The sequence below is a fragment of the Pan troglodytes genome, chromosome 23, assembly GCF_028858775.2.
Source record: "Pan troglodytes isolate AG18354 chromosome 23, NHGRI_mPanTro3-v2.0_pri, whole genome shotgun sequence".
Lineage (NCBI taxonomy): Eukaryota > Metazoa > Chordata > Mammalia > Primates > Hominidae > Pan > Pan troglodytes.
In genome coordinates, this window is record NC_086016.1 from 45,240,362 (window position 1) to 45,266,397 (window position 26,036).

Here is a 26,036-nt window from a genome sequence, read left to right on the forward strand (position 1 = left end):
CCCGCTCTGGGCAAGGCCCTGTGCTGTGCCCTGAGGAGGGGCACCAAGCTGGAAAAGACCTAGCTTCTGCCCCCAGTCAGGGGGTGCTGGTGGAGGAAGGGTGAGTGGTGGGACAGGGGAGGAAGGACAAGCAAAAGGCAGCCTTTGTCAGGTAGAACCACCCAAGATGGCACCTGGGTAGAGAGAAGACGGTGTGACCCCTGGAGGCAGGGAGTCCAGGAAAGGCTGAGCATGCAGGGCCAGAGGAACAGGCAGAGGGTGGCTTCCAGGAGTGGGTGAATGTGCGGGGTGGGGACTGGGACATAGATTGGTGAAATCAGGGACACCTGGGACCCTGGAGATGGTCGCTGCAGAAGAGGAGGTACGGGCGGGGTGGAGGGGAGCTGGGGTGGAGGGGAGCTGGGGTGGAGGGGAGCTGGGGTGGAGGGGAGCTGGGGTGGAGGGGAGCTGGGGTGGAGGGGAGCTAGCGGGGAGAAGCAGGAATGCACATGTCCCGATGAGAAGTGACATTGGCCATGCCGCTCAGGGTGGCTGTGCACTTAAATGATGCTGGGGACAGTGTGGGACACAGTGTGTGCCCCCTAAGTGTCAGCCACCATTTCCACAGTGGCCTCCACTCTCCTCGGTCTTCCCTGGCCTCCCAGTTCTCCAGCCTCTCTGCCTGCTTTTCTCAGCATGAGCAGCCCCTTACCAAGCTCTGGCCTGTGTGCTGGGCCCTTCCATCCTTTCTCTCACTTCCAGCTCCTTTGAGCCTGGCAGGGTGAAGCAGGTCATGGCCATTTGGGGGATGGGAAACCCGGGGCTCAGAGGGGTGAGGCTGTAGCCCTGTGAGCTGCAGTGGGAAAGCTCCTCTCTTCTCCCCCTGCCAGCGGGACAGTGGGCCCTGAGTGCAGCCACGCGGCCCAGAGGGCTTGGCTGGGGGTGGCCAGGACAGAGATGGCGGGATGGCTGGGGAGACAGGTCTACGGGCAGAAGGGTGGGGAAAAGCCAGGGGAAGCCTGGGACTCCACCTGGCCCTGCCTGCTCACCTGCAGATCTGTCCCTGGCGGCTTCCCTTTCTGGTGCTTTGCACCTCAGTGCTCCAACTGCATCACACAGCTGACGCACAGTGAGTGCTTCCTACGTGCCTGGTGCCGCGCTAAGCACCTGCTACTTAGTCACTCATTTCATCCTCAAATCGATAGGAAGTACACGCTATCACGATCACCATTTTACAGCTGAGGAAACAGGCTGAGGGAAGTTAAAAAATTCGCCTGAGCAAGCAAAGCTTCCAGGGAGTGGACAGAACTGGTACCCAGGCCTCGCTCCATGACCGAAGCTTTTCCCTCTCCTCTGGACGCCTGGGGGCTCCTGCAGGTCTAGGGCCCTGTCTCCCGGGAGATGCCCAGGCAGTGTCTGCTGATCAAGGGAGTCACAGATGCTGCGACTGCTCCCAGGCTTTGTCTGGCACTGGCCTGGGGAAAACTTATGAAGATGGCTCTAATAGTACGGAGGGACAGGGAAGGCTCAGGGGGCTCTGTCCCTGCTGGAACCCAAGGTCCCCTCAGGCCAGGCACTGCTTCTTGGGCAGTGTTCCTCTTTGCTCTGACCTCCATAAGCATCGCCAAGCACCCACTCCTGGCCAGATCCAGAGAGGAGGCAGAGAAGGTTGGGCCTATATCGGACAAGGTGGAGCAGTTCAGGCAGCCAGGCAGGAGCAGCCTCAGGGGTGCGGGGAGAGGAGTTCTCAGCTGCCTTTCTGTGCCCCCATGTCGTCATCTCTAAAACACTCGCACTGCTCTCAGGGTGGCTGTGAGGTTGAGGTAAACACGGGGCAGAGTGCAAGGCCCAGAGGGAGCTCGGGCTGAAGGCCGACTCAGATTGGGGTCCCTAGCCTGCAGCTCAGGCCCCACTGCTCTCATGGGCGTGGTGGGACCCCTGGAATGCGCTGGCTGTGAGTTCTGCTGATGTCGTGCCCACAGGAGGAACATCACAGCCAGAAATGCTACTGGGCCTGCAGAGCCGCGTCCCTCAGGCCTGTTCTGCTCCTAACCTGGGGCCCCGGACTTGGGAGTCCACAGGGCTGGGACTTTGGCCCAGGCTTTGCTCACTGGCTATGTGGCCTCCCTTCTCAGGGCCTCAGGGTCTTCATCTGTGAAGTGGGGATAGCTGCCTCCCAGGGCTGTGGGGGAGACTCACTGGAAAGCTGCCTGGAAAGTCCCTTGCAAACTCTAGAGGGGTTGAGCAGTACTGGTGAGGCGAGAGAGCCGGGGCAGAGGGAATGGGCTGAAGATACACCCCCAAGGCTGCCTGAGGAAGAGTGGGTGCCCACAGCTGGGGCAGCCAGCGGAGCCTCCATGAAGTGGGTGGGGTGCATCCCACATCTTCAGGACTGGTTTCAGAGGAGGCTCATGGTCCTGGGGCTCAGCCAGTGAAAAGGGCAGGTGTGGGCTCTGCCCTAACGGAGGGTTCCTTCAGCCCAAGCAGAACGATCTGTTTTAGGCAGAATAATGCCCCCTTAAAATGCCCACATCCTAATCCCCAGAAACTGTGACCCTACCTGGCAGAAGGGACTCTGCAGATGTGCTGAAGGACCATGAGACGGGAAATTATCCTGGATTATCTGGAGGGGCCCAGCGTCATCACAGGGGTCCTTGAGAGTAACCAAGGGAGGTGGCAGAGGTGGGTCAGAAACAGAGCTGTGAGGACTGGGGCGGGTCAGGCTGCTGGCTCTGAAAGTGGAGAAGGGACCGCGGGACAAGGAATGTGGGCAGCTCTAGAAGCTGGAAAGGCAAGGAAGGGGATGCACCCCTGGAGCCTCCAGAAGGAAACAGCCCTGCCGACATCTTGAATTTAGCCCAGTGAGCCCCTGGTCAAATTTCTGACCTACAGAAGATAATAAACGTGCGTCGTCTTAAGCAACTGAGATTGCGGGAATCTGTTAGCAGCAGCAACAGGAGCGGAATGCTCCACCTATCCTAAGCATGCTCCAGGGAGAGGGGCTTGATTGAAGACCTGGAGCTGACCAGCGTGGCGCGTAGCACCCCATCAGCCTTGCCACAAGCAGGGTCCCGGGGCCTGAGGTAAGCTCCCATGCTGCACCCCACGCTGGGTCCTCAGATGTTTCATGTAAGTCTCCCAGATAATTGAAATTTATCACTTTAACCTGCAAATCCGACAATTTTAACTGATTGTAATGGGAGTCTACAATTGGTTACATGTTTTGGGGCCTCTTTAAAGTAAACATACTTACTCCGTTCTTCACCTGTGCTCAGGGACTGGGGTGACTATTACAAAAAGCAATTGCTGGGTGCAGCTGAGAACCCAGTGGCCCAGGCCGCCATGCTGGAGGTATTCTCTCACTCCGGCCACATTCTACACTTAACAACTGCGCCTCCCATTGAGGGCACTCCCCTCCCTCACTGGAGCCAGAATCCCGGCTCTGTCCTGCCCAGCTGCGTGGCTGGAACCCTTAGTCCCTCTGAGCCGCAGTGTCCTCCCCTCCGTGGTTTCTAAGAGATGGCCACTTTGGCTTGCAGGTTCTGCCAGGGGACAAGGATCCGAGCATCTGAGCCGCTCTCGTGAGGAGCTGGCCAGTGCTGTAGTCAAGGGCACAGACTCTGGAGCCACGTGGTCCAGGTTCTGACCTTGCTGTGAAACTCCTCAGTGTCTCAGTTTTCTCATCTACTGCTGCCTCCTTCTGCCTGTGCCTGTCCTACCCTTCTCCCCTCCCGGAACCCCAAAAGGGGCTCAGGCTGCCCACAGGCTCAGGATCTACTGGGACGAACTGCCTGTGATCTCTCCCACAGGCCAGCAATCCTGGCAGCATGAACATATGAGGATGACCCAGTTCTGAGCCCCTCACCATCTGGGCTGCTCTCCCCACGTAGGGACTGGCTCTGAATGTGATGCTCTGGTGCGCCTGACCAGCATGGGGCAGGATGGGAACGGTCACCTCCCTCACTCTCCATACCTTGCCTCTATTAATACAACGTGGGGGCGGGATGGGAACGGTCACCTCCCTACCTAACTCCGTACCTTGCCTCTATTAATACAACGTGGGGGCAGGATGGGAACGGTCACCTCCCTTACCTAACTCCATACTTTGCCTCTATTAATACAACGTGGGGGCAGGATGGGAACGGTCACCTCCCTTACTCTCCATACCTTGCCTCTATTAATACAACCTGGGGGCAGCCACACCTCATCAGGAGCTACTGGTTGGGGCCTGAAGTCCAACAGGATCCTATGTCTTTACCCCACAGGCTGTTCTTAGAGGAGATGGTGCTAAGAATGATGAGCTCGTGAGAGAGGGGCTCACTTGTGCTCTAGACTTGAGGCCCCCGGACTGACCCTTCTCAGAAGCCCGGGTCTAGTTCCTAGCTCAGGGGGTGAGGCCTTGGCTATTGGCTCTCCCTTTGCTTCGTGTTGGAGGAAACCAGAGGAGAAGGCTCTTCTGTCTGGGGCAGGACAAGCTCTAAGGGGTGGTATGGGAGGATTCTGATAATCATAGAGGTGGGGGTGCAGGGGAGGGTCCCCACCCAGATGCCTGGCACAGAGATCTCCTTGATGTGTTCCTTCAGTCTGCCTCCCAAACCCAGGCTGAGGCTACCTGCATTCTCAGGGCCTCCCTCCTCACCTCCTGACCCCGCTCCGGGGTCTGGTTCTGGGCCTTAATCCGCTGACTCTCATTATTGCATGCAAGCACACAGGCCCTCCTCCCCACCCCTGCACCACCCATTTACGTGATGCCAACACAGCGCGGCCCTCTTCCACCACCCATCCTCTTCCTGGGAAGGTCACGGGGTACCTGAGGGGCCCAGCTCCTGGTCCTGCCTGGCTCTGGAGCTCTGGCCTCAGACAGTAGTGCCCGCTTCTCGTAAGTGAGACCGAGGGCCCTGCCCTGGGCCCTGAGACCTTAGAGTGGCCTCAGAACACTGACGACTCTGGGGCTCCCTCCACCTGCCTCCAGCCACCCTTCCAGAAAGTCCATAGCACTGACTCATGCCTGCCTGGAGGGCAGTGGTCATACCTGTTGGCTGGGGCTGAGGCTGGAGGCTCAAAGCCAACCCAATCTGCCATCTCCAGCTCTTCCCAGGCCAACTCGGACTGCCCAAGTCAACAAGACAGACCTGTCCAGAGAATTTGAGGAGAACTAGCTTCCAGCCTGAGCTTGCCCTGTCTGCCTGTGTGACCAGAGGTGAATGCTCTGATCTCTCTGGCCCTTACTCTTCTCATCTGAGAAAGAGGGCCACACCTGTCCTGTCTAGCATGGACTTAGGGTCATAGAGCACCGTCAGCCAGACCCATGGGCTCCTTGAAGCCCCTAAGGAGTGGGCAGGCCTGAAGCCTCCTCAGCAGCACACAAGGCCATATCCCCTGTGGCCCTGGACCTCCCTCCTGCTTCCTCTCTAGATGCCTGGGTCCCCCTGAGGTCCGCATGAGGGCCATGAAACAAAGCCACCTCTCTGGGACCTTTAGGCTCTGACCTTCACATGGCCCTGCAACCCTGATGTTTGAGACAGCCCACATGGTCAGGACTTTTGGGTAGAGCTCAGCCCTGCAGGGTGGTGTGGGACTTTGGGCAAGCCAGGGCACCCCAGAGAACCTTAGCCTCTTCCTCGGAGAAATGGAGACCGCACTACCTGACCCCATAGCTGCAAACACTGGTGTGAGCTATCTGAGAGCCATGAAGAAGGTCGTGACAACCCTAGGCGACCACAGCTATGCTCAGGAGGTCTTGGGCAGCTGGCAAAGCCCAGAGGCCAGCAAAACAGCAGAACCGACTGACAGAGAAGAACGAGTAGATGAGGAAGTCTGCTTTCCACTGTGCACACTGAGCTCTGTCCAAGAGCAGTAATTTCTCCTCTTCCTTCTCGTTCTCCTCACATCGGTGCCTGATCAGCCCTGCCAGCAGGCCTCCCAAAACACCTTGAGCAGCCTCTGAGAAGTAGGTGGCTTTTTCCCTGAGAGGTCCTGGAGGTCCTGGCCGGTAGCTTCCCTCCCAGGAGAGGAGATGGGTAAGGACTCTCCTGCCCTGACCCATCTACTCAAATGCCCTCTTTTGCGGCTGAGTCTCGGTGCTGCTTTGCTGATCCTGGGAATCCTAACTGTGAATGTGGGTGTTTACGCAAGTCGGGGAGCTTTACGACACACGTCTCCTTACACGCACAGGCCAGTGGATACTAGCCCTGGGTTCTTTGCTACAAACACACAAACAAAGAACAAACGTGTTTGATGGAGGGTAAAAACTTTAAAAAGGAAAAAGTGAGTTCACACCTGCAGTGGAGCCCCCCGCACTCACACGACACGCAGGACTGCACACACGTGGGCACACCCAATACAGACATATGCCCCCACACGCACACGTCACACCCACACACAGCACACACACGCCCATGTCCACATGCCAGCGCACACCCGAGACACACATGCACACACACACACAAGTGCAAGTACGACAAAGGAAGTGGAAGAAAAGTGTTACCCATGAGTAGCCGCCGTTTCACCCGCTTGTCCACATCAGCTACTGACGTGGCATTGAACTGAGAGCGCTCAATTGCAGCCTCATCCTTCTCTAAAACACAAGTAAGGGACAAACACGGAGCCAGTGGTTAATGACAGCCCACTTCCCGCGGCCCAAGACAGTCAGCCTCTCGGCGTGGCGCACGCAAAGCCAACACAACACGCCGGCCAGCTCGGCATCCTCGCCAAGGGGCTAATCCCAGGAACCTCCAAGGTGGGGGTGTTCAGGGCAAAGCAGAGAGGCAGCGGGGGCGGGGGGACGTGCAGGAAAGGAGGAATGACCACAAAGTGACCTGGGACACAGAGGGGACTCAGGGCCCATGGGCAAGCAAACAGAGCAGGAGGCTGAGGTCAGGGCAGACGGGACTCGTCCGCAGAGAGCCACAGAAGCAGAAAGCACCACCACGGTGCTTTACGGAGACACAAGCGATTACAGACCCCCGTGGCTCAGGCTGGAGAGGCAGGCACAGGACAAGGCACAGGACAAGGGGACAGGGCCACAAGGTCCGGTGATGGATGCACTGAGACAGCAGAGGCTCTGTCACAGGGACGTGAAGGGGTGTCAACACTCATGCAAAATTAAGAACAAAACATAGGACACACACACGCACACACATAATGGATCCAATAGAATAGACACAGAAAAACCACGGGATCGATTTGGGCAGCGCTGGTTGCCTGCTTGTCTATAGAGGACTAGGGCTAAACATTCAAGTGCTCAACAAGGGGATGCAAAGAGGGATCACTTATTTTAGGAACATGCAGAGGAGAAGCGGCCCCGATCGGGCCAGGGAGCATCCTGGCTATGCCAAGAGGCTTCCTGTGGAGGGGCAGGTGAGGTTAGCTGGGTTGACTTTCTTTGCTCAGAGGGAAATATGCGGAGACATTCCTTCCCAAGGGGGACACGGATGAACAGTGGGCGAAGGCAGGTGAAGGCATCTCTTCCTGGCCAGGAGTAGAAGTAGCAGCAGCAGGGGCTGGGTAAGGAAGGTGATTTCTAACGAGAGGGGAGGGAAGGTGGGGCTGGGGAAGTTAATTTAGAAAGGAGATCCAAGCAGGGGCCTTCACATGCAGTAGACATCGAAAAATAAAAAAGCAAGAAAGGATGATTCAGGTGGACAAGACAAGATGTGTTAGACACAGGCTGGGTGCGTCTGGCCTGGCAGCCGTTTGCACTGCCCCCGCGGCCACAGAGCTGGCTCCAACAGAGGTGGCAAACCCTGCGGAAGACCTCGAGCAGACGAGACAGGAGGGAGGCTGGGTGGCCCGGGAGAGCCCCAGGCCGGACAGTGGAGGGAGAGAGGCCGGAGGAGAGGAGGTTCTAGATGGGATCAGGCTGCAATAGAGACACTGGTCTGAGACCGGGTTTGGCTTTTAATTCTTTTTTAATTGGTTGGTTGATTTGGTTTGGCTTTTGGCTCTGAAAATAATTAATGAACGTCAGTTATCAGACAAGACAGGCAATCAGGGACCATCACCAGAAAAGCAAGAGAAATGAGATAAAAATGAAATAAAAAATGGTTGTCTGAAAGAAGAGACCACACAGAGGAAGGGAGAGCCACCGCAGGCAGCAGAACCCATGATGACAGCCCCGGACTACAGAGGTGACAGCCTGGTGCCCGCTCGGGCCCTGCTCCCTGAGACCCAAGGGAACAGCGTCCTGGGAGACAGAGCGGGGGCCTCATGGGCTTCTGTCTGCTGACCAACCCTGTCCTGTCCCCTGAGTCTCCCTCAAGAAGCATCTTCCAGATTGACAATAAGAAATGGGGCTTAAAAAAAAAAAATAACTGACTTGTGTTGGGTTTCTAAAGTTTGCCTGCACAGGAAGGGTTGAACTCCGGCACCAACTTTGAAACTCCACCCTTTCTCAGTTAAAAAATGTGCTGCTATTTTTAAGTGGGAGAAAAAAACCTACTAGTGATTATGGCATGAAATAATCACAAATATTCAAGCTTCCCCTTGGAAATAGGGACCAGGAGGAAGGAGGTGACGGAGACTCAGATCAAGACTCCACGTGACAGGTGAGAGACGGGCTGGGGCAGCGGCGGGAAGAGCGGACTTCAGGTTGGGAAGAAAGGCCAGCAGGGGCCCAGCAGCTTGGAGAGACCAGCAGTGAAAACACCACACCCACGCAGGGCCCACACTGTCCATCTCCCCTGGAGTTTAGACAATGACCACTCAAAGCAAAGTTCTGAGGAAACCTCTTAGTTTTCCAGACGGCTGTGGGCAGCTCCCATGACTAACGTGGCTGTGTGCAGTTACCTGAATCTGGCTGTTTTCCATATTAGGGGAGGAAACACCTGTGCTTCTGGAACAGAAGGTCTTAGGTGCATACACCTCCCTTCTCCCCACACACACCGTGCCTGGGGCCACCCCTCACTTCCAGGACGAGGACGTGCAGAACCCCTGCTGCTAGGGAGCCCACGTCAGGTGTCACCAGGGAACACAAAGCAGAAAAGCCTGGTCTTGGGGGGCTGCAGGCCCCAGAGAAGCCTCCCCAGAAAGCCTCCCCAGGGGCGCCGGCCATCCCCGCCATTGCCATGGGCTTGCCTTTCCTTGTTTCCCTGAAGCTTCCTTCCGGGGAACCTGGAGGTGGCAGGGTGCTGGCCCTGCTGGTGCACGCATGGGGGGTGGGGGGCGGGGGGTGCAAGGGTGGTGTGCGGCAGAGGTGCCTACTTACCGATGCACGTGCGACCGTCTGAGTGGAGGGCGTACTTCTGGTGGCAACCACACATGGGGCCTGTGTCTGTGTCCTCACAGCTGTGCTGGCAGCCTCCGTTTCCATAATTACAGGTTACTAGTTAGGCCCAAAGTGTACACACGGGTGTATAAACAGAACAACAAAAACGGTTAGTTTGCCGGTGTTGGCTGCTGCCTTCAGGGTATGGGGAAACTGAGGCCTAAGGGCATCAGTGGGTAGGGTCATGAGGCTCGCCGGGCAACGGGGGAGCATTTCCCTGCACTTCAGCCCCTCCAGGGACCCTGGAGTCACTCACTCCCTAGAGCTGAACGGGGGTGGGACAGAATGGACTTGGGGTCGTCTGGGCTTTGATCAGAGCAGGCACAGAGGTGATGCGCTCAGATGGTGGTAGATGAAGACAGCTTCATCCTTCTCAGACTGCAGGACATTTTATAGCTGCCTGTCTTGATGGGGCAAATGTTTGCCAATGCCAGGACATACTTGTCAAGCTGTCGGGGGAGGGACATGGCGGCCCGTGGTTCCTGGTGATCCTCATTTCCTCAGTTCTGGCAGAGCTTTCCTTCCTCTGCCTGTCTTGGGGTGTGTGGATGTCTCCACGGAGGTCCCCCCTCAGAGTCCCAGGGGCCACCTCAAACTCTATCCCCTCAAAGCCCTAATCCTCCGGGAGCTCGGCAATGTCCGAACAGACAGACTCATGCAAATTAATGTCATCTGAGGTACGGTTTTGAAAATCACCTAAATAATAACCACGTTACATTGTTTTCAGTGCCTGTGGCCTGGAGGATCTGGTGCCTTTCAGCCCAGAATCCCAAGATGTTTCACAACATCAGCAACCTGGGTTGGCTGAAAAGGGGGCAGAACAAAAAGGAGTCTAAAGTAGAAAAAACTACAAATTCAAGTTTATTTAAACACATGGTCCATTTCCAGGGTGAGAGAGATCGCTAGAGGGGAGCAAGGTGACCCAAGTGCTCCCCAGGGGGTGCAGGGCCCCTGCCTTTTGATGCTGGTGAGACAGCTGCACACCCATCATCCGAACGCAAATGTGCACCAGGGCCTCAGTATGGGGCGTGTTCTTGGATACTTTAACCATCTGTCCAGAATTCAAGCTACACTCTAATTTATTTGGCAAAACCCTAATGATCAAATATGCAAAAATAAATCTCAGACCAACTATGGTTAGAGGGGGCAAAACTCCCAAATCCTGAGAATTTGAATGAATTACGTTCTATTCGGTTGACCCCTGAGCACAGCTGGTACCAGAGGGAAGTCAACTGGTGGCAACTCCCAGAGAAGGATCTCAAACGTTTCAGAACTGACTTCTCCGCACTCTTCCTTTCACAGAGACCGACGCAGAGCCTTCCTGCCCACCTGTCCTCAGTGATGGGGCACCTCAGCCTTGGACACATGCCGTCTCCACAGCGGGCGAGGAGGATGCCAAGAAAATGGCTTGATATGGGGACAGGTGTCTGCTCAGTGCCTCAGATGCTGTCCGCTGCAACCAGAGGCTCTAAGAGGCTGCTCCCTCTTCCACAGGGAGCTGAGGACCATCCAGAGGACGGAGCTGACTTCTAGGGGGAAATTTCAGGGCCCTGAAAAATGCTTCCAGAAACACAACTGGGCTTCAAGCACAAAGCCCTCCAGCCTCTTCTCCTCAGGAGTGACTCTTCTCCAGGGTGGAGCCAGCACCCTGGATGAGAGCTCAGCTTTCATCTCTCAACAGCTCATCTCAATGGCCAGGAAGGAACCCAGGGAAGCCAGGGATTCCGGGAGGCTGCAGCTCTGTGCAGATCTCAGGCGATGGGGAGAGACCCAGGTGGAACCCACTTTGGGCTGGACATCGTGTGTCTTTCTAGGACCCAGGAGATTCCCGTTTCAGAGTGGGCAGGGGTGCAGCTGGGGAGAAGGCAGTTCTTCTTGAGCTCCAGGCTCCTGGAGACAGGCTGTGCCCCAAAAGTGACTCTAATGAGGATGGAGGCCTGCCTGAGGCAACTCGAAGGGGATCCAGGCTCAGGGACCCTTGTTCCCTCCACATAGTCATTTGTGCGTCTCATAGACCCCCAAAGGTCGAGCCTTCGAGTACCGGAGAGTCTACAGCTTGTACACAGAGATGTCTGAGCTCAAGCTCTGGTGAGACGGACAGAAGGATGGAGAAAACCTCCTCTAGCTCCGGCCCTGGAGTGGGTCCTGGGCTCTGGACGGATGACAGCTTGGTTCAGAGCCCTGCAGTCCTCTTGAGCCACAGAGGCTGCTTGGCTAAGCCAGGCTTCAGCCCCCAACCCAGCTTGAGATCTGGAATTTCCTGGAATGCAAGTGACTTCAAGGACTAGAGCGAATGCCTCAGAGCTAACTTCTCACCAACCTTGTCTCATTAACCTCACAGAAGCAGCCAAAGCTGGGCTCGCTGGGCAGCTGCCTGTGCAGGCCCTTCACGGGAGGCCTCAGGCCCCAGAAATCACATTGGGCTCTCCATACCTTGGTGATATTCAGCCACCCACGGAGAGGGTGGGACTGCTGTTTCTTAAGCCAGCACATATTCCAGGCAAGGGTTGAGCCCTTCCCTGGCGGGAGCAGCTGGGGTGAGGGTTGTGGGGGGTGTCCTAGCTGCTCACAGGGCCCTGCCTAGTCCCTGACCTCTCGCACCAGGCTGGCGCTCAGAAGATGCTCTCTGAGCAAACTCCTCCTTGTAGTGCTTGTCTCAGATGTACTATGGGGTCAGGGAGCAAGCCGCCCACAGTCAGGCCACCTGCAGCCTCTCCCTGGCACTGGGCTCAAGGCCCAGTTGGAGCAGGCCCTTGGCCTGTCTTCTGCCTAAGAGAATGCACTGTCCTTCTGGCCAGGGCTATCCACAACCCTGCTGACGCCATGCGTTTTTGACCTTGGCCTTTCTCGTGAGGAAACTCAGATCACACAACACGGGGGACTGGGAAAGCTGGAGTCAGCATTTCTGTTCTGAGGTGGCCGGGGGCAGAAGACTTCTCTGCAGCTAAAGGAATCCATCTGGTGTGGAGATGGGGCCTGGATGGAGCCCTGGGGCTGGAGGCTGGCACTTCCAATTGAGACTGCCCCTGTTTGGTCCTGCCCTGGGTGACAGTATACAGGCTTATCTTGGCCACCCCACAGGAAAGAGCCAGGAACACAGAGAAAGGTGGTCCGCCTCTTGGACCATACCTGGGACAGAAGGAAGCACCTTCACTTTGGAGAATGGATGAATCACATCTGGTGCACGTGGGTCCCCAGGGCCTTGGTGACTATTCTAGGAGACCATGAGTTGGGAAAGGTATGGCAAGGCACCCACAGGAGAGCTGATGACAACTGAGAGGATCAGTGACTATGGATGATGGACCAACAAGGGCCAGCTGTCCTCTCCACAGAAAGATGGGTGGAAGAACGGTCATTTTCTTTATGACAGCAGGGCAGCCTCAGTCTCTCATTTCCACAGCTAGGGTGAGGACCACCTTCTCTATTGGGAGTTGGAACTGGACACTTCTCCCTAACATTTTTCTGCATTAGAAAGTGGTCTTGATATGAGGCACTTGTCTCTTGCCAGAGATGGAAAGTGCTTCCAGCAGTCTTCTTTGGCTCTTTGTGAAAAGGGCAAATATGACATCGCTTTGGGTATCCCTGGTGCCCTTATCTCCCACGAGGAGAGGCCCATCCCACCATCTCCCCACGTAGCTGTGGGGAGGATGCACTGGCTCCCAAGCTTCTGAGTTCAGCCATCGTTCTACTTGGTTTCCTGGCTCCTACTCCTACTGGGGAATGGGGTGACCCCATTAAGAGGCTGGACTACACGTGGGCCCTGTAGGCAGACCACCAAGCAGATCCTGAAATGGCGTCTTTGGCCAGAGGCCTCATTCAGCCCAGATCTCCCAGAGTATCACCATCTGCAGTTAGCCTTGCAGGGGTCAAATTGTGAGTTCTGATCTTTACATTTTATTTTAGAGATGGGGTCTTGCTGTATTGTCGAAGCTGGACTCAAAGTCGGGCTAGAGTGATCCTCTGGCTTCTGCCTCCCAAGAAGCTAGGACTATAGGTGTGCAGAGTTCTGATCTTTGGTCCCGGAAAAAAGGTCAGCACAGCCCGGAATGGGACCACTTCAGAACCATACTCTTTTCCTTCTTTGTACTACTCATTACCAGGGGCTTCCCAAGCCCATTGAGAAACCTGGTCCTGTAGACCTCTGTGCCACGGCCCCGCCATTCCTGCTGGACAGCTTAGGCTCAGGGGCTGCCATAAGATCCAGCCCAGCTCCTGGGGCTACACTGGTGGTGTCGTGCTTGGTGCGGAAAACCCCAAGGCTGGGGTTTACAACCCTTGTCCCTTATGCCCTATCAGGCCCCTTCCACAGGCCCTGCCCTTCTCTCCACCCCATGGGGCTGGGGACCCTCCCTGGCCAAAGTCCAGCAGACTGGACAGACCCTCCAGAAAGTAATGGCAGGAGACGCATGGGACGTTTGACCCATTTGTCTCCCTCTACCTACGTGTGCAGTCCTTCTGGTTTTGGGCAAGGTCAAAGCCGGGCCTGCAGTCGCAGGCCACCCCACCTTTGGGCGTCTCCCGGCAGATGTGGGCACAGCCATGGTCTTTGTTCATGCAGTTCATACCCTCTGGGAAGAGAGACAGACAAGAGACGGGTTGGGGACCAGGCAGAGAGGGAGAGAGAAAATTTCAGGCTGAAAGGGGATAGCCAATGATATGTAACAATCAAATGGGCTGTCATTGCATGTATCATGCACACACACGCACTTGTGCACACACACATATGCGTGTGTGCAGCAGCCATCTACATGGATATCCCTTAGGGAGAAAGCAAGGGCACGGTGCCTGGGTCTAGATTCAGGCTTTGCTCTGTGAGTTGCACTGTAAATGGCACCTCGTGACCCACGGAGACCAAGCTCTTGCTCTAGGTCAGATTGTGGGGCATGGTCTGTAGAACTACTTTTGTGTCAGGGTGATTTGCTCCCCTCTCCCGAGCCACCCGCCCAGCAGACTGGATCTCCCCTCTCTGTCTGCCTGGAGTGGCTCATACCCCCTTCCGTTGACCTCAGTTGATGTTTATCTTCCTGGTGATTTGTGAGGCGTTTCTAGAATTTATGAGGTCAGGGGTCAAGTGAGAGGTTGTAGGTCACAAGTCCATCAAGAGGCCAAGGCAGATGAAAGGGAAGTGCCTCTGTCTGCCAACCCACCAGCTCTGTGACCTGCCTTCCACCTCCACCCACAGGAAGCTCAGGCAGGAGTGAAGCCGGCTCGGGGGGCGGCAGTGAAGGCTGCAGACGGCGAACACGCACAGGGCGACCTCCTTCCCCCGGGACACACCGGCCTCTTGTTCCAAGGGAGGACTGGCTCAATCCTGACCCCGTCCACTTTAAATACGGGTATGCAGCAACACAGAATAGATTTAAGAACACAAACACCCTGCTAGTTGTAATAAAGACAAAAACGTCTAAAGTTAAAAATCAAACAAACAAATGGAAATGAGGAAGCCTGCATTTTGCCCAGCACTGTAACTCCTGGTTTCACCTGATTTTGCGACTCATATTTCCTCACCTTGATTTTCTCACTAATCAATCAAATTGTTGGAATGACGCAGAGTCTAACTAAGCAACGAGTTAGCACGGAAAGCGCTTTCATGCTGCTGCCCTGCACAGAAGCTGCAAGTTCACACGGAAAGACCCTTTCCACTGGCTCGATTCCAAAACAACATCAGCGCCTGAGTCGCACAGATAGTGGCGTGCGGTCAACACTTAACAGCCGGCAGGGGTGGAGGCTGATTTGCAGTATTTACCAATTCACGTGGGATAAATACGCCAGCCACGGCTAATTTCAAGGTACCAGGGAGATGTCGCCAAGGGTAGAGCTGGGAACAAATGTGCACAGTTGGCTCTCACAAGCTGAGACAAGCCAGCCACAGCACGTCCCTTTCTTAGAAAGGTCGTTGTAAAGTCAGGCAGATGTAGGTGTGAATCTGGCTTCCTTCCTGGCTGTGGCCTCGGAGACAACTGCTTCCCTTTTCTGAGCCTAATCTTAGAATGGGCAGGATCACCTCTGTCTCACAGAGGAGCTGTGCAAATTAAATCCAGTTACAGACAGGAAATGCCAGGCAATAAGAGACGAGGTCTGTCTGTGGGGGCACTGGCTCTTGAGGCCGGTGTCTCTCCTGCAGGTCTGGAGACAGCGTGGCTCCTCCCTGGGGCCTGGCTGGACCAGGTGGCCAGAGGCGGCTCTCGGTAGAGAAGCCTTCCCAGGCTACTGAGACATATTCAGTCCCTCATCAGGTCTTCTGGGAGCCTCCTGCCCTGGTAAGGGTTTGGCCAGGGGGTGGTGGCCAGCAAGCCATCTCCCTGACCGTTACTGACAGCTGTTGTCAGCGGTGGGCTGAGTCCAGGGTCGCCCCCTTAATCCCTGTTCATTTGGCTTCCATGGCTCCCTGCTGTTCCAGCTTCTTCACAGCTGTACACACTCCACGGTTCGCCATCCCACAATGCCTGCTGGGCAGCCCCCGAGGGTGCTCCATCTCCCCTTGCTGCTCCTTCCTCCTGGGCCGGACACCCTCTCCTATCTTCCATAAACTAAATCCTAGGCCTGCCTCAAACTCCACCAGTTCCACAAAGCCTCCTGGCTCCTGCCTTCTACTCCCTGTGTCTCCCCATGCCACCACCCATGTGAATTTCCTAGGGCTGTCCTATGGCCGGCACAGGAGATCAATGCTGTAAGCAGATCTGTGCTTTCTTCCTGAGCTGGGAAGAGCCCAGGGGCCCTTGTTTGGCAAAGGCTTATAGATGATGAAGAAAGGGAGATTGAATTTCCATTCCCAGCCAAAGAATCACGGTTTACAAGAAGCCTTGCTAATCATCACCAACCATACATTTGTCACTGGGGAGCTGATGCACGCCAGAGCCCTGGGTAATGGAATATTAAGCCCTAGAGGTCTTTCAGTTTTCTCCCTCGTCGTGGACTTGCCATCAAGTGATCTTGCTTCTTGAGACTCTAAAGACTTTAACACTGAGCCAAGATGTTGTTGTTTTCTTGGTGAAGGACACTTTGGGGACGTACTCTAGCGTGACTATGGACTGCAGTAACCCACAGTCAATAAGACACTAAGCAACAGAATCGCAGAGCTGGGAAGGGTGAGCCCCAGGCCCTATCTGTAGTCAGCTGGTCTCAAAGGTCTCTACTTTACCTCTCAACAACTTGGGGAAGAGGGTGGAGCCCTTCGTCTCCCACCTAAAGACCCTGAGGTGGAGCTGAGGTCCTGTGATTAGCCATCCTCACTCAACACCCCACGGTAAGCCACCTGCACGCTGCCTCTCACCCAGCATCCCCAGCACGGGAGCCCCCACTGGCTCTGCAACGGAGGGCAAGGGACGGGCCAGTGATTGTTAGTGGGACTGGCTTCAGGACCTCTTTACATTCCTGACAATTATAAAAGAGCCCAAATTGCTCTGATGGACGTGTTTATGTGTTACAGCTATCGAGACTGGCTAGATACTACAGAGAGAAATTTACATTTACTTATTAACTTATTTAAAAACAAGATAAAAAACTTGTTACATGGGGGTGGGCATGGTGGCTCACGCCTGTAATCCCAGCACTTTGGGAGAGCGAGGCGGGGGGATCACCTGAGGTCAGGAGTTCGAGACTAGCCTGGCCAACGTGGTAAAACCCCGTCTCTACTAAAAATACAAACATTAGCCAGGTGTGGTGGTGCAAGCCTGTAATCCCAGTTACTTGGGAGGCTGAGGCAGAAGAATTGCTTGAACTCAGGAGGTGGAGGCTGCAGTGAGCTGAGATTGTGCCATTGCACTGCAGCCAGGGCAACAGAGTGAGACTCCATCTCAAAGAAAAAAAAAATATTACATGTTAGCACAAGTCATATATTTGTATTAAAAGCTATATTTTCCAGAACAAGGAGGGTGCCCTGAGATGCCCCAGTCAGGCCCGCGCGAGCCAGGCTCACCCGCTGCATGGTGAGGCTGTGGTCAGGCTGGAGTCCGCTCAGCTTGAGTGCTTCTGAGGCGCCTCCTCCCCGAGAAGGGAGGTTGGGGGAGCATCACTGTCACATTTCAAAATGACCCTACAACCACTGCAAGGATGGCTGCTACTGCCTGGCCTGGGGGCTGACTGTGGCTTCCAAAGCGCTCATCAGCTCCTCTGTCAGCTGCATTGCTTTCACCTCCACTCACGGGCAACACTGGCTTCTGGAGGCCACAAGCAGATAGGCTCCGTGGCTGGCGGAACCACAGAAGGTCAGGGTTGGACCCCTCCCTGCAGCCCATCTTGTCTGTCTATCTTATAGAGACAGAAAATGAGCCCCTGAGATGGGAAATCAATGTCCCAGCACATACAGCAGGGCTGGAAGCTGGGCCACTGGGCTCCCAGCCTAAGTTCTCCTACCTTGGGGTCACTCGGCTACACCTGTGGGACCCAGATGGCTAATAGGGAGCAGACGTTTCCTGGGGGGAACCGATTTGGGAACCTGGTGCAGAGTGGGCGACTACACGGTGCCTGTTACTGGCCACTGTTTCCAGGCGTAAGAGCCCAGCGAAATCCAAGGCCAGTTCAGATGCTACGTCCCCTGAAGCTCTCGGAGCAGCCCCTCCACGAAGCACATACCCTGGCTCCTCTTTTGACCTTCCACAGCTGTTACTGGCAGGCCCTGAGTGTGAGGACAAAGCCTCCACTCCCCTGCAGCACAGGATGTCTGTTTTCTCGGCTGTGAAATGGGGATGTAATAATCTTTGCCCCTGAGAGTTGCTGGGAAGCTGAAACGAGGTAACAATATCAAGGGAGACACAGGGAGGGTCTTGGTAGAGCAAGGCTGCTACGACAGCACTCCTATCTGCCCTTGCTTCATTCTGCCTCGTAGGAAATCGGAATAGTTGCTTCCGTCACACTCTTTCCTGCCAACCGTGGGTAACCAGTTGGGGAGACATGAGCTTCATTCTTTTCAGTATCACTAGTACCCAGCACAGGGCCTGGCACAGGGTTAGGGATCTGCAAACAGTGGGTGAAAGAAGGAAAGGGAAGAATGAGTGGGGAAAGAGAGGGGAGAATGGAAAAGGAGAGAGGAGGGAGCAAGGAAGGAAGAAGAGAGAAATAAAGCCCCCTATTTCGGAACAGATGAAGCGGGTTGTCTGTTATTTTAGGAGGCAAGGCTAGAATTTTGAAAATGCTCTTATGGCATCCCTAGCTGCGTGTGCTAGAAACACAGCGCTTTGGATGCCTGATGTGGGAAATTCGCAGCACATGATAAAGGCTCTGAGAAGTCCTGCGGTCCCTGTGGAACAGTCCCTTCCCCCTCACTTAACACAGCATGCTGGACAGGAAGAGACCCCTGCACTAGCAGGGTCTAAGGGTGGCCCATTCTAGCTCCTCACCGGACAGATAAAGCAACAGTGACACAGCGACCAGGGTGGCAGGCTGGGGCAGGGATAGGGCACTGGCCCCACCCACTGGAGCACCTGTGGTATCCTCTGTGCCTCCGAACCTCAGAGGCAGAGCGGGTGGCATGCCCTCTCTGCCCTCTCCCAGAGGGGCCGTCTGAGGGCAGTGAGCTAACGGGAAGGAATGCCAACTCATCCACTCCTGCAGGTGGTATCTCTGGATGGCAGCTGGGGCCATGAGGGCTAAGTCGAGATTTGAAGGGGAAAAGGTGAACCCTGAGGCACACGAGGTGCTGGGTTCCAAGCCCTTCTGCTCTAGGGATGGGCCTGGGCTCCAGACGGGAAGGGACTCTGTGGGTCTGTGACTCTACCCCCTCTGCCGTGAGCTTGGAAGGACCCCCAGGCCTCCTCCAGCTCCCCTGAGCCAGCCAGGTCCATGCAGCCAGTGGCAGCTGCAGGCTGTGTCCACCGATGCCAGCCTGTGAGCTCTTCCAGAGCAGGGGCCCAGTCCACTCAGGCCCAACCCCAAGCCCCAGGCCCAGAGCAGGCTTCTGTGAGCCTGAGGGACGGAAGGGCCCCGGTTCAAACTCCGTCCTCCTGTGGCTCCCGGATTTGTGTCACGTCTGCTCTTGGGAGCCATAGGACAGCTCCCTTGACCTAGATATGGGGAGAACCATGGAGAGGCAAGTTCAGCAGAGAGCCCTGCTGGTCTCCCCTTCTTAATGGGAAGTGAGATAGAATTTCAGAGTCATTCCCAGAAATCCTGGTCTTCAGAGGCCTGATGCCCGTCAGGCCAAGCGGCCCGCCAGGTCGAATCTAATCTGATCCAACCACCCAAATCCAATTACATGCTACAAACTCAGACCAAGTGTCTCCTTGGTGCCCAAGATGGGCCAGGGAGCAAGGAGAGGACAGATGCTCTGCTGCCACAGTGTCAGGTCCACATTCAGGCTGCCACTTGCTGCGTGACCCTGGGCAAACCCTTCACCCCTGAACCTCGGTTTCCACCTATGTAGAGTTGGACAGTAGTAGCGCCTGCTTCCCAGAGTGTGCTAAATGTGCAGCCCCAGTCTCTGGGTGAGTGAGGTGCTGGCTAAGGGTGCAGATAGGCTCTTGTGGGACTTCGTCCTGGCCAGAAGGAAGCCAGAGGGGAGTTGTCAATAGGGGAGCGACACGCTTGTGTGTCAAGATCTCTGGAGGCTGTGTGGAATATGCCCTGGAGGGCCAGGACTGCAGGCCAGGACAGTGGAGAGGCTGTTGCTATCACTCTGAAAGGGACAAAGCCTGGTGGAACGGCAGTGGTTATGGGGATTGGGAGGAGGGCTGGATTGGACACATTTAAGAGCTGCTTCTGAGTTTTCTGGAAGAAGTGATGTATGAACTTGGGCCCTGGCTATACTTTCATTCACTTGGGCCCTCACAACAAGCCTGATGAGTGGGCATCACCGTGCCCACCTTCCAGGCAAGCAGACGGAGGTTGGGACAGCGTCGGGGAAGACGTGCCCCGGGCTGTGTCTTCTTCTCCAAGTGGCCGGTGCTTCCTCCCGATGGGCCCTCCCCCACGTCGCCATCTCCTCTGGACTCTGATAGGCCCTGGCAGCCCTTCCCCACCGGGGCCTATCTTCCCCCAAGGCCTTCGATCATTCTTGGGTACTCCACTAGAGTGTGCGCAGAGAGAAAAGATGGCATGGTCCGCCTGGCCCCGAGCCAGTGCGTACATCACATCCTCTGCAATGCAAAGTTCACAGATGCATCTCAAGCAGGGCAGCGCGGCCCAGCGTGTTTGTACTTAGGAGTGGGGCCTTTCTTGCCGCCACGGTCGGATAACAAAGCTGGAATGTGTGCCTCCTGAGGGTCGTTGCTATGGCGACTTCATCAATAACATCATTTTCTGCATCCATGTCCCTTAAATACATGGGAAGGGATGGCAAGCTGGGAACGGCAGAGCAGGGAGAAAAGAACAAACACCTTGCTCCGCCCTTCCCCCTCAACTTGGGAGGAAGGGATTTTCCTCCCTTCGCCTCATCAATAGAAAGTTATGGAGCCAAGAAAGAGGCTGGAGCCTTGGGGGTGGCAGGGGGAGGAGGCGGCTGCCTTCCCCAACCCCAACTCCGCAAGCTGTCCAAGCCATGCAGGGAAAAACAAACACGAGCTCCCACCAACGTTGAAGGGGGGTGAAGGAAACCCAGGGAAGGTGGTGCCCAGGGGGAAGGCGCAGAACAGCTGTAGGGTCGGGGCTGGTGGGAGAGATGACGATGGCAACAGTGCAGCCTCCCACGTTCATCAGGGCTGCCTGTGCGCCAGGCCTACCACACACCAGAGACTCCTTACCTCACGGATTCCCTGACAAGCTCAGGATGGGGTGTGCTACGGCACAGGCTGAGCATTCCTCATCTGAAAATCCAGAATCTGAAATGCTCCAAAACCCAAAGCTTTTTGGGCATTGACATGATGCCACAAGTGGGGAATTCTACACATAAGTACTTCACACAAACTTTGTTTTATGCACAAAATTATTGAAATGCCATGTAAAATTGCCTTTAGGTATGTGTACAAGGAGTATATAAAACAAATGCATTCCATCTTTAGACTTGGGTCCATCCACAAGCTACTTCATTATGTATCTGCAAATGTTCCCAAATGTGAAAAAATCCAACACTGGAAACACTTCTGGTCCCAAGCATTTTGGATAAAGGATGCTCAACCTGTGTTACGTCCACTTAACAGCTGAGAACGCTGAGCGCACAGAGGTTAGTGACTGAGGTAAGGTGAGGGGGCTGAACCCAGCGGACAGAGCTGGAGCTGCAACACACTGTCTCGCCAAGGCCGTCTCCAACGACAGCTTCTCCAGGGTGCTGATTCCGATCTTGCCCTGCCAGTCTCCTCAGATCCATGGAGAGCCCCCTGTGGGCCGGGAACATACCCTGCAAAGCCAAGGCCTGGCAGAGACAGAGAAGCCTTTACAACACCGCCCTGCAGGGCAAGTAGCTTTATCCCCATGTAGCAGAAGCTCTTCAGAGAAGTGGAGCGATTTGCCTGTGGTCACTGAGTAGGACATGGGAGGCAGGTAGAGGCGAAACTGAAACCTGGGTCTGTCTGACTTGAAGACCTGCCCTTCTCCAGCTGCAGAGGGAACTTTCTAGTGCATAAATCTGACTGTGTCTTCCTACTGTAAACAAAACAAGCAAAACAAGCAAAAAAACTCTTCAGTGCCCCTGCACCCAGTGCCCAAAGGGTTAGGCTGAAAGTTCTCAGCATGGGACTGAAGGTCCTCCCTGACCCCTGCCACCTGCCTCTCCAGCTGACTTGTCCTTCTTCGAGCCCTGAGTGAGGGGCAGCCTCCCGGCCGCCCTGCACAACCCCCCCTCCCTTCCCACCCTAAGCCTTTGAGAAGGTGCTTTCCTCTGCCTGGGACACGCTCTCGCCCTCCTCTGAATGGCAACTTCTGGCTAGTTACTTGAGATGCTGTTTCTGTGTCACCTCTTCCAGGAAGCCCTCCTTGTTTCCACCCTCTCCACAAGTGCCTAGGTTGGACTGGGGCCATGCCTGGGGCTCCCCTGCCCCCTCCTTGCTCATAGCACTCACCACACTAATTGTACCTGTTACACATTGTCTCCCTCCCTCTAGATGGGGCATTCTCAAAAGGGCCCACACCTGAGTAACCTCTTTGCCCTCGTCCCCTGTACAATGCCTAACACCCAGTGAATGCACAGGAACCGTCTGATGAACCCAAGCTCACTGGTGAGCGGCCTGGGATCAGCTACTCTGGATTTGGACTGTGTCGGAACAGGGGCCAACTCTCAGACAACAGCGGTATGCTTGTGTGCAGGCCCAGACCTGGCTGCCGTTCTGGCTCCCCCTGGATCCCCTAATTCCATGCTGACAGCATCTGCCCCTGGAGTGGCACACTCAGAGCCTCCCGCGGTGCGGCCTCGGCTTCAGTAGAAACACACGGCTCTGCCTTCCACCCTGTATCCCCCAGATTACATCCTCTGGGGCAAATCTAGGCCTGCCGGGCACCAACAGCTGGCGGCCCCGGACTAGACCCCCAGCTGGCCCCGAGCCCAGCCACCCCCAGGCAGCATCCCTAGGGGGTAGTCCCCTCTAGGAAATGCAAGTGACCAAAGACTGTGGGCTTCTACTTACCCAGAGCGCCCCTGTGTCAGGCCCCACAGTGGGCTCTTTGCAAACATTCCTAATTGAATATCTCAATGACCAAGTGCCAGGTACAACCAGCACTCACCGGACAGGTGAGGACGCTGAGGCTTAGACAGATCAAGAGACTTGCCGCCCCAGGTCTTCTACCTTGTGTGAGGGAGTAGGGAGCTGATGCCCTGGTGGCCACTCCATTGGCAGGCCCAAAGGGGTTCTAGGCCCTCCATTAAGTGCTCACCTCACACCTCATCAGCCCTGGTACCCACTTGGCAGCCTGGACGGCCCCTCAAGGGAACTCTGCTCCTCTCATCGTCCTTCTCACTGCCCCCTCTGCTTTGGCCAATATGCCATATTGGATGTAGGGGAAAGAGTTTATCCCCCAGAGCCTCTTGGGGTCCTGGGTCCCAGCTGGGTGTGTGACCCAGCAAAGAAGCTGGCCCACTCTGCCTGGTCCCCTTCCCACCCACTCCACATGCTCGCAGCACCGTCCCTTCTACTCTGACACCGACTCTGGGCCCTCCTTCAGGGTTCAAAGGCTCCTGCCAGGCCCCAGAGGACTAGTTGTCCTGGGTGTGCACAGGCCTTGGCTCAGCACTCACCACCCAGCTGTTCCAGCCACAAGAGTCCACATCTTGTATTATCTGGCTCCCAACGCCTTCCACATTCATCTGCTTGTGTGCTTACGTGCCCCTTCATTCCACAAATATTTAGGGAGTGCCTCCTTGGTTTCCAGCCCCAGGATTCCAGGCAGGCGCAGGCCTTTCTACCAACCAGCCCGCTCCTTGTCTGCGCCTCCTCCTGATCTGCTCTCCTAGGGGCCGGACCACAGTGAAGCCCGAATGGGTGCCCAATAAACACCTGCAAGGTGGTTGGTTGATGAGCTCACCGGGCACGGACATGGGCCACAGCTCTGAGAGAAATTGTCCTGCTTTGTGTTTACACGCAAGCAAAAACCAGAATGGATTGGTTTTCTGGAAAGCTAGAACTGGAAGGCGCCTTGGAGAGCATCTAGGTGAAGCCTCTCCATTTCCACTGAGGAGGCTGAAGCCCACGAGACAGTGACTGTCCTGGGTCACGCGGCTGTGACTTGCCCTGGTCACGCAGCTGTCAGTGCAGAGTTCACATGCAGCCTCCCACTTTAGGTCAAGCTCAGCGCTCTTTCTTTCACATCAAGAGGTGGCGCACAAGGACTGCTGCCCTTGACCTTTCAGCTCACGCATTCCTTCACTCCCTCAATTGACAAACCTTTGCTAAGCACCACCTGTGTGCAGGCCCTGGGCTGAGACCGAGGAGGAAGGGTGTCCAACCCCACACGCTCATTCTCAGTTTGAGACCGAGTCACTGCCATGCGGTTCACTGGCAGGCACGCACTGTGTACACAGATGGAGACAGACAGAGCTGGGACTGTGAATGGCTCCTGGCACGCTTCTCCGAAAGCAGGATGGACGCCAGTCTCCCTTCAGCACCCTCTCCCCACCCCAGGGCCTTGACCAGTCCTGGCACCGGGAACCCCTAGAAAGCTGCCTCTGTGAAATGGGAGGTGGTTCTGTCTCTGACAGTTGGGAGGACCAAGAAACATTTGCAGAGCCACAGAAAGCTCTATGGGTTGGGCAACACCGAGGTGGGGCAGGTTGATTCGACAGCTCTGATTTGCGTCCCCATCCCAGCCCTTTCTAAGGCATGTGGTTTTAGAACTTGTTGTTGCCTAATTTATAAAGTGGGGAGACTAAAACCCTCTTTTTTTTTTTTTTGAGACAGAGTCTCACTCTGCCGCCCAGGCTGGAGTGCAGTGGTGTAATCAAATCACAGCTCACTGCAGCCTTGAACTCCAGGGCTCAAGCAATCCTCCTGCCTCAGCCTCTGGAGTAGCTGTGACTACAGGTGTGCGCTACCACACCTGACTAATTTTTGTATTTTTTGTAGAGATGAGGTTTCACCATGTTGCCCAGGCTGGTTTCGAACTCCTGGGCTCAAGCGATCCTCCCACCTCGGCCTCCCAAAGTGCTAGGATTACAGGTGTGAGCCACCACGCCCAGCTTAAAACTTTGTTTTGTAAGAGTGTTCAAGGGCAGTAACAGAGGTGATGGGCTCCAGCTCAGATCCCTCAAGCTGCAGGGGGTGCTCTGTAAGGCTGGCCCGCTCCCTCTCCCCTGCATGCTGGCTCCTCACCTGGAGCCCCTGCCCTGCCTCGTTTCTTCCCCCTTCCTCTCCCTTGATTCCTGAAATTTCCCAGGCTGGTCACTAGGTGTCACCACAATCAAGTTTTTCTGCCCCCACGGACCTGAGGTCTTGCACCAGAGAAGTCAAGAGTCAAGAGACTCACTCACCTCCTGAGCTTTACTCCCTCAAGGCCCGGGAGGCTGGAGGTGTCCTTCTTTCCTCCCTCAGGTTGCCAGGTTTAGCAAATAAAAATACAGGACGCCTCATTCAATCTGAATTTCAGGTGGATAATCAATACTTTCTGAGTATAAGTATGTTCAAAAGTTGCATGGGTCATACTTATAATAAAAAAAATTACTTGTTTATCTGAAATCCCAGTTTAAATGGACACTCTGTATTTTATCTGGCAACCCTGCCCTGCCCTCCACAGGGACCCTAAAGGAAGCCATGGCGGACGGACAGGCTGTCTAGTGCCACCCTTAGCTCCTACTGCCAGAGAGCTCAGGCAGGTGCCCGGGCCATGGCCTGCCATGAACAGGGAAAAGGTCTGTTTTTCCTTTCCAGCAGGTGACGAGATGGAGGGCGCCCAGGCATGGGGGCCAAGGTGGTAGCATCCCAAAAGTGTTCCCACAGCAGCCCTGGGAACCCGGAAGGAGACAGTGGTAAGAGCACTGTGGACACACGAACAGGAGGATCTGTAAGGCTGTGAGCAGCGCCCGCGAGCCCCAGCCAGTGACTCTCCACCACTGTCCACCCACATGCCGCAGAAAGGAGCAGGGGCTGCAGAGCCACAGCCCGGGGCTGGAGTCCCGGCTGCATCACAAGCAGTGGCGCTCACTTCCTCTCCCTCAGCTGTGCATGAGGGGCGGCAGCGGGTACTTCTCATGGCCCTTCGAGGACGAAAGGGGCTCATGGGCTCGGGGCACAGTAGGTACGTTCGGATCATCGGCAGGTACAGCCACTTTGGGGACATAAGCCAATTCCCGCCACCGACTCAAACTTAGTCTGCTGACTTGTCGCTGCACTCAACAGACAAACGTGTGGGCGATCTGTGATGTGCCCTGGGGGCACAGGAGTCAGGCGCTCTGTGATGCGGAGGCGAGGCTGGGCAGCGGGAGGGAAAGGTGTTCTGG

General features: G+C 55.6%; 1 protein-coding gene across 6 annotated transcripts in view; it reads right to left on the bottom strand.

The window, feature by feature from the left end:
* SCUBE1 (signal peptide, CUB domain and EGF like domain containing 1) overlaps positions 1–26,036 on the bottom strand; it is a 148,892-nt gene that overhangs the window by 51,665 nt on the left and 71,191 nt on the right. For 3 of the 6 annotated variants that reach the window (XM_016939326.4, XM_016939329.4, XM_016939328.4), the window contains exons 5-7: positions 13,687–13,812; positions 9,185–9,301; positions 6,467–6,556 (exon numbers count right to left, since the gene is read on the bottom strand). The exons of 1 other annotated variant lie outside the window; for it this stretch is intronic. In XM_016939326.4, coding sequence (XP_016794815.1) covers positions 6,467–6,556; positions 9,185–9,301; positions 13,687–13,812 — 333 coding nt within the window. The remainder of the gene's footprint in view (positions 1–6,466; positions 6,557–9,184; positions 9,302–13,686; positions 13,813–26,036) is intronic. 2 more of the 6 variants (XM_016939327.4, XM_063808026.1) reach the window with 1 other exon arrangement.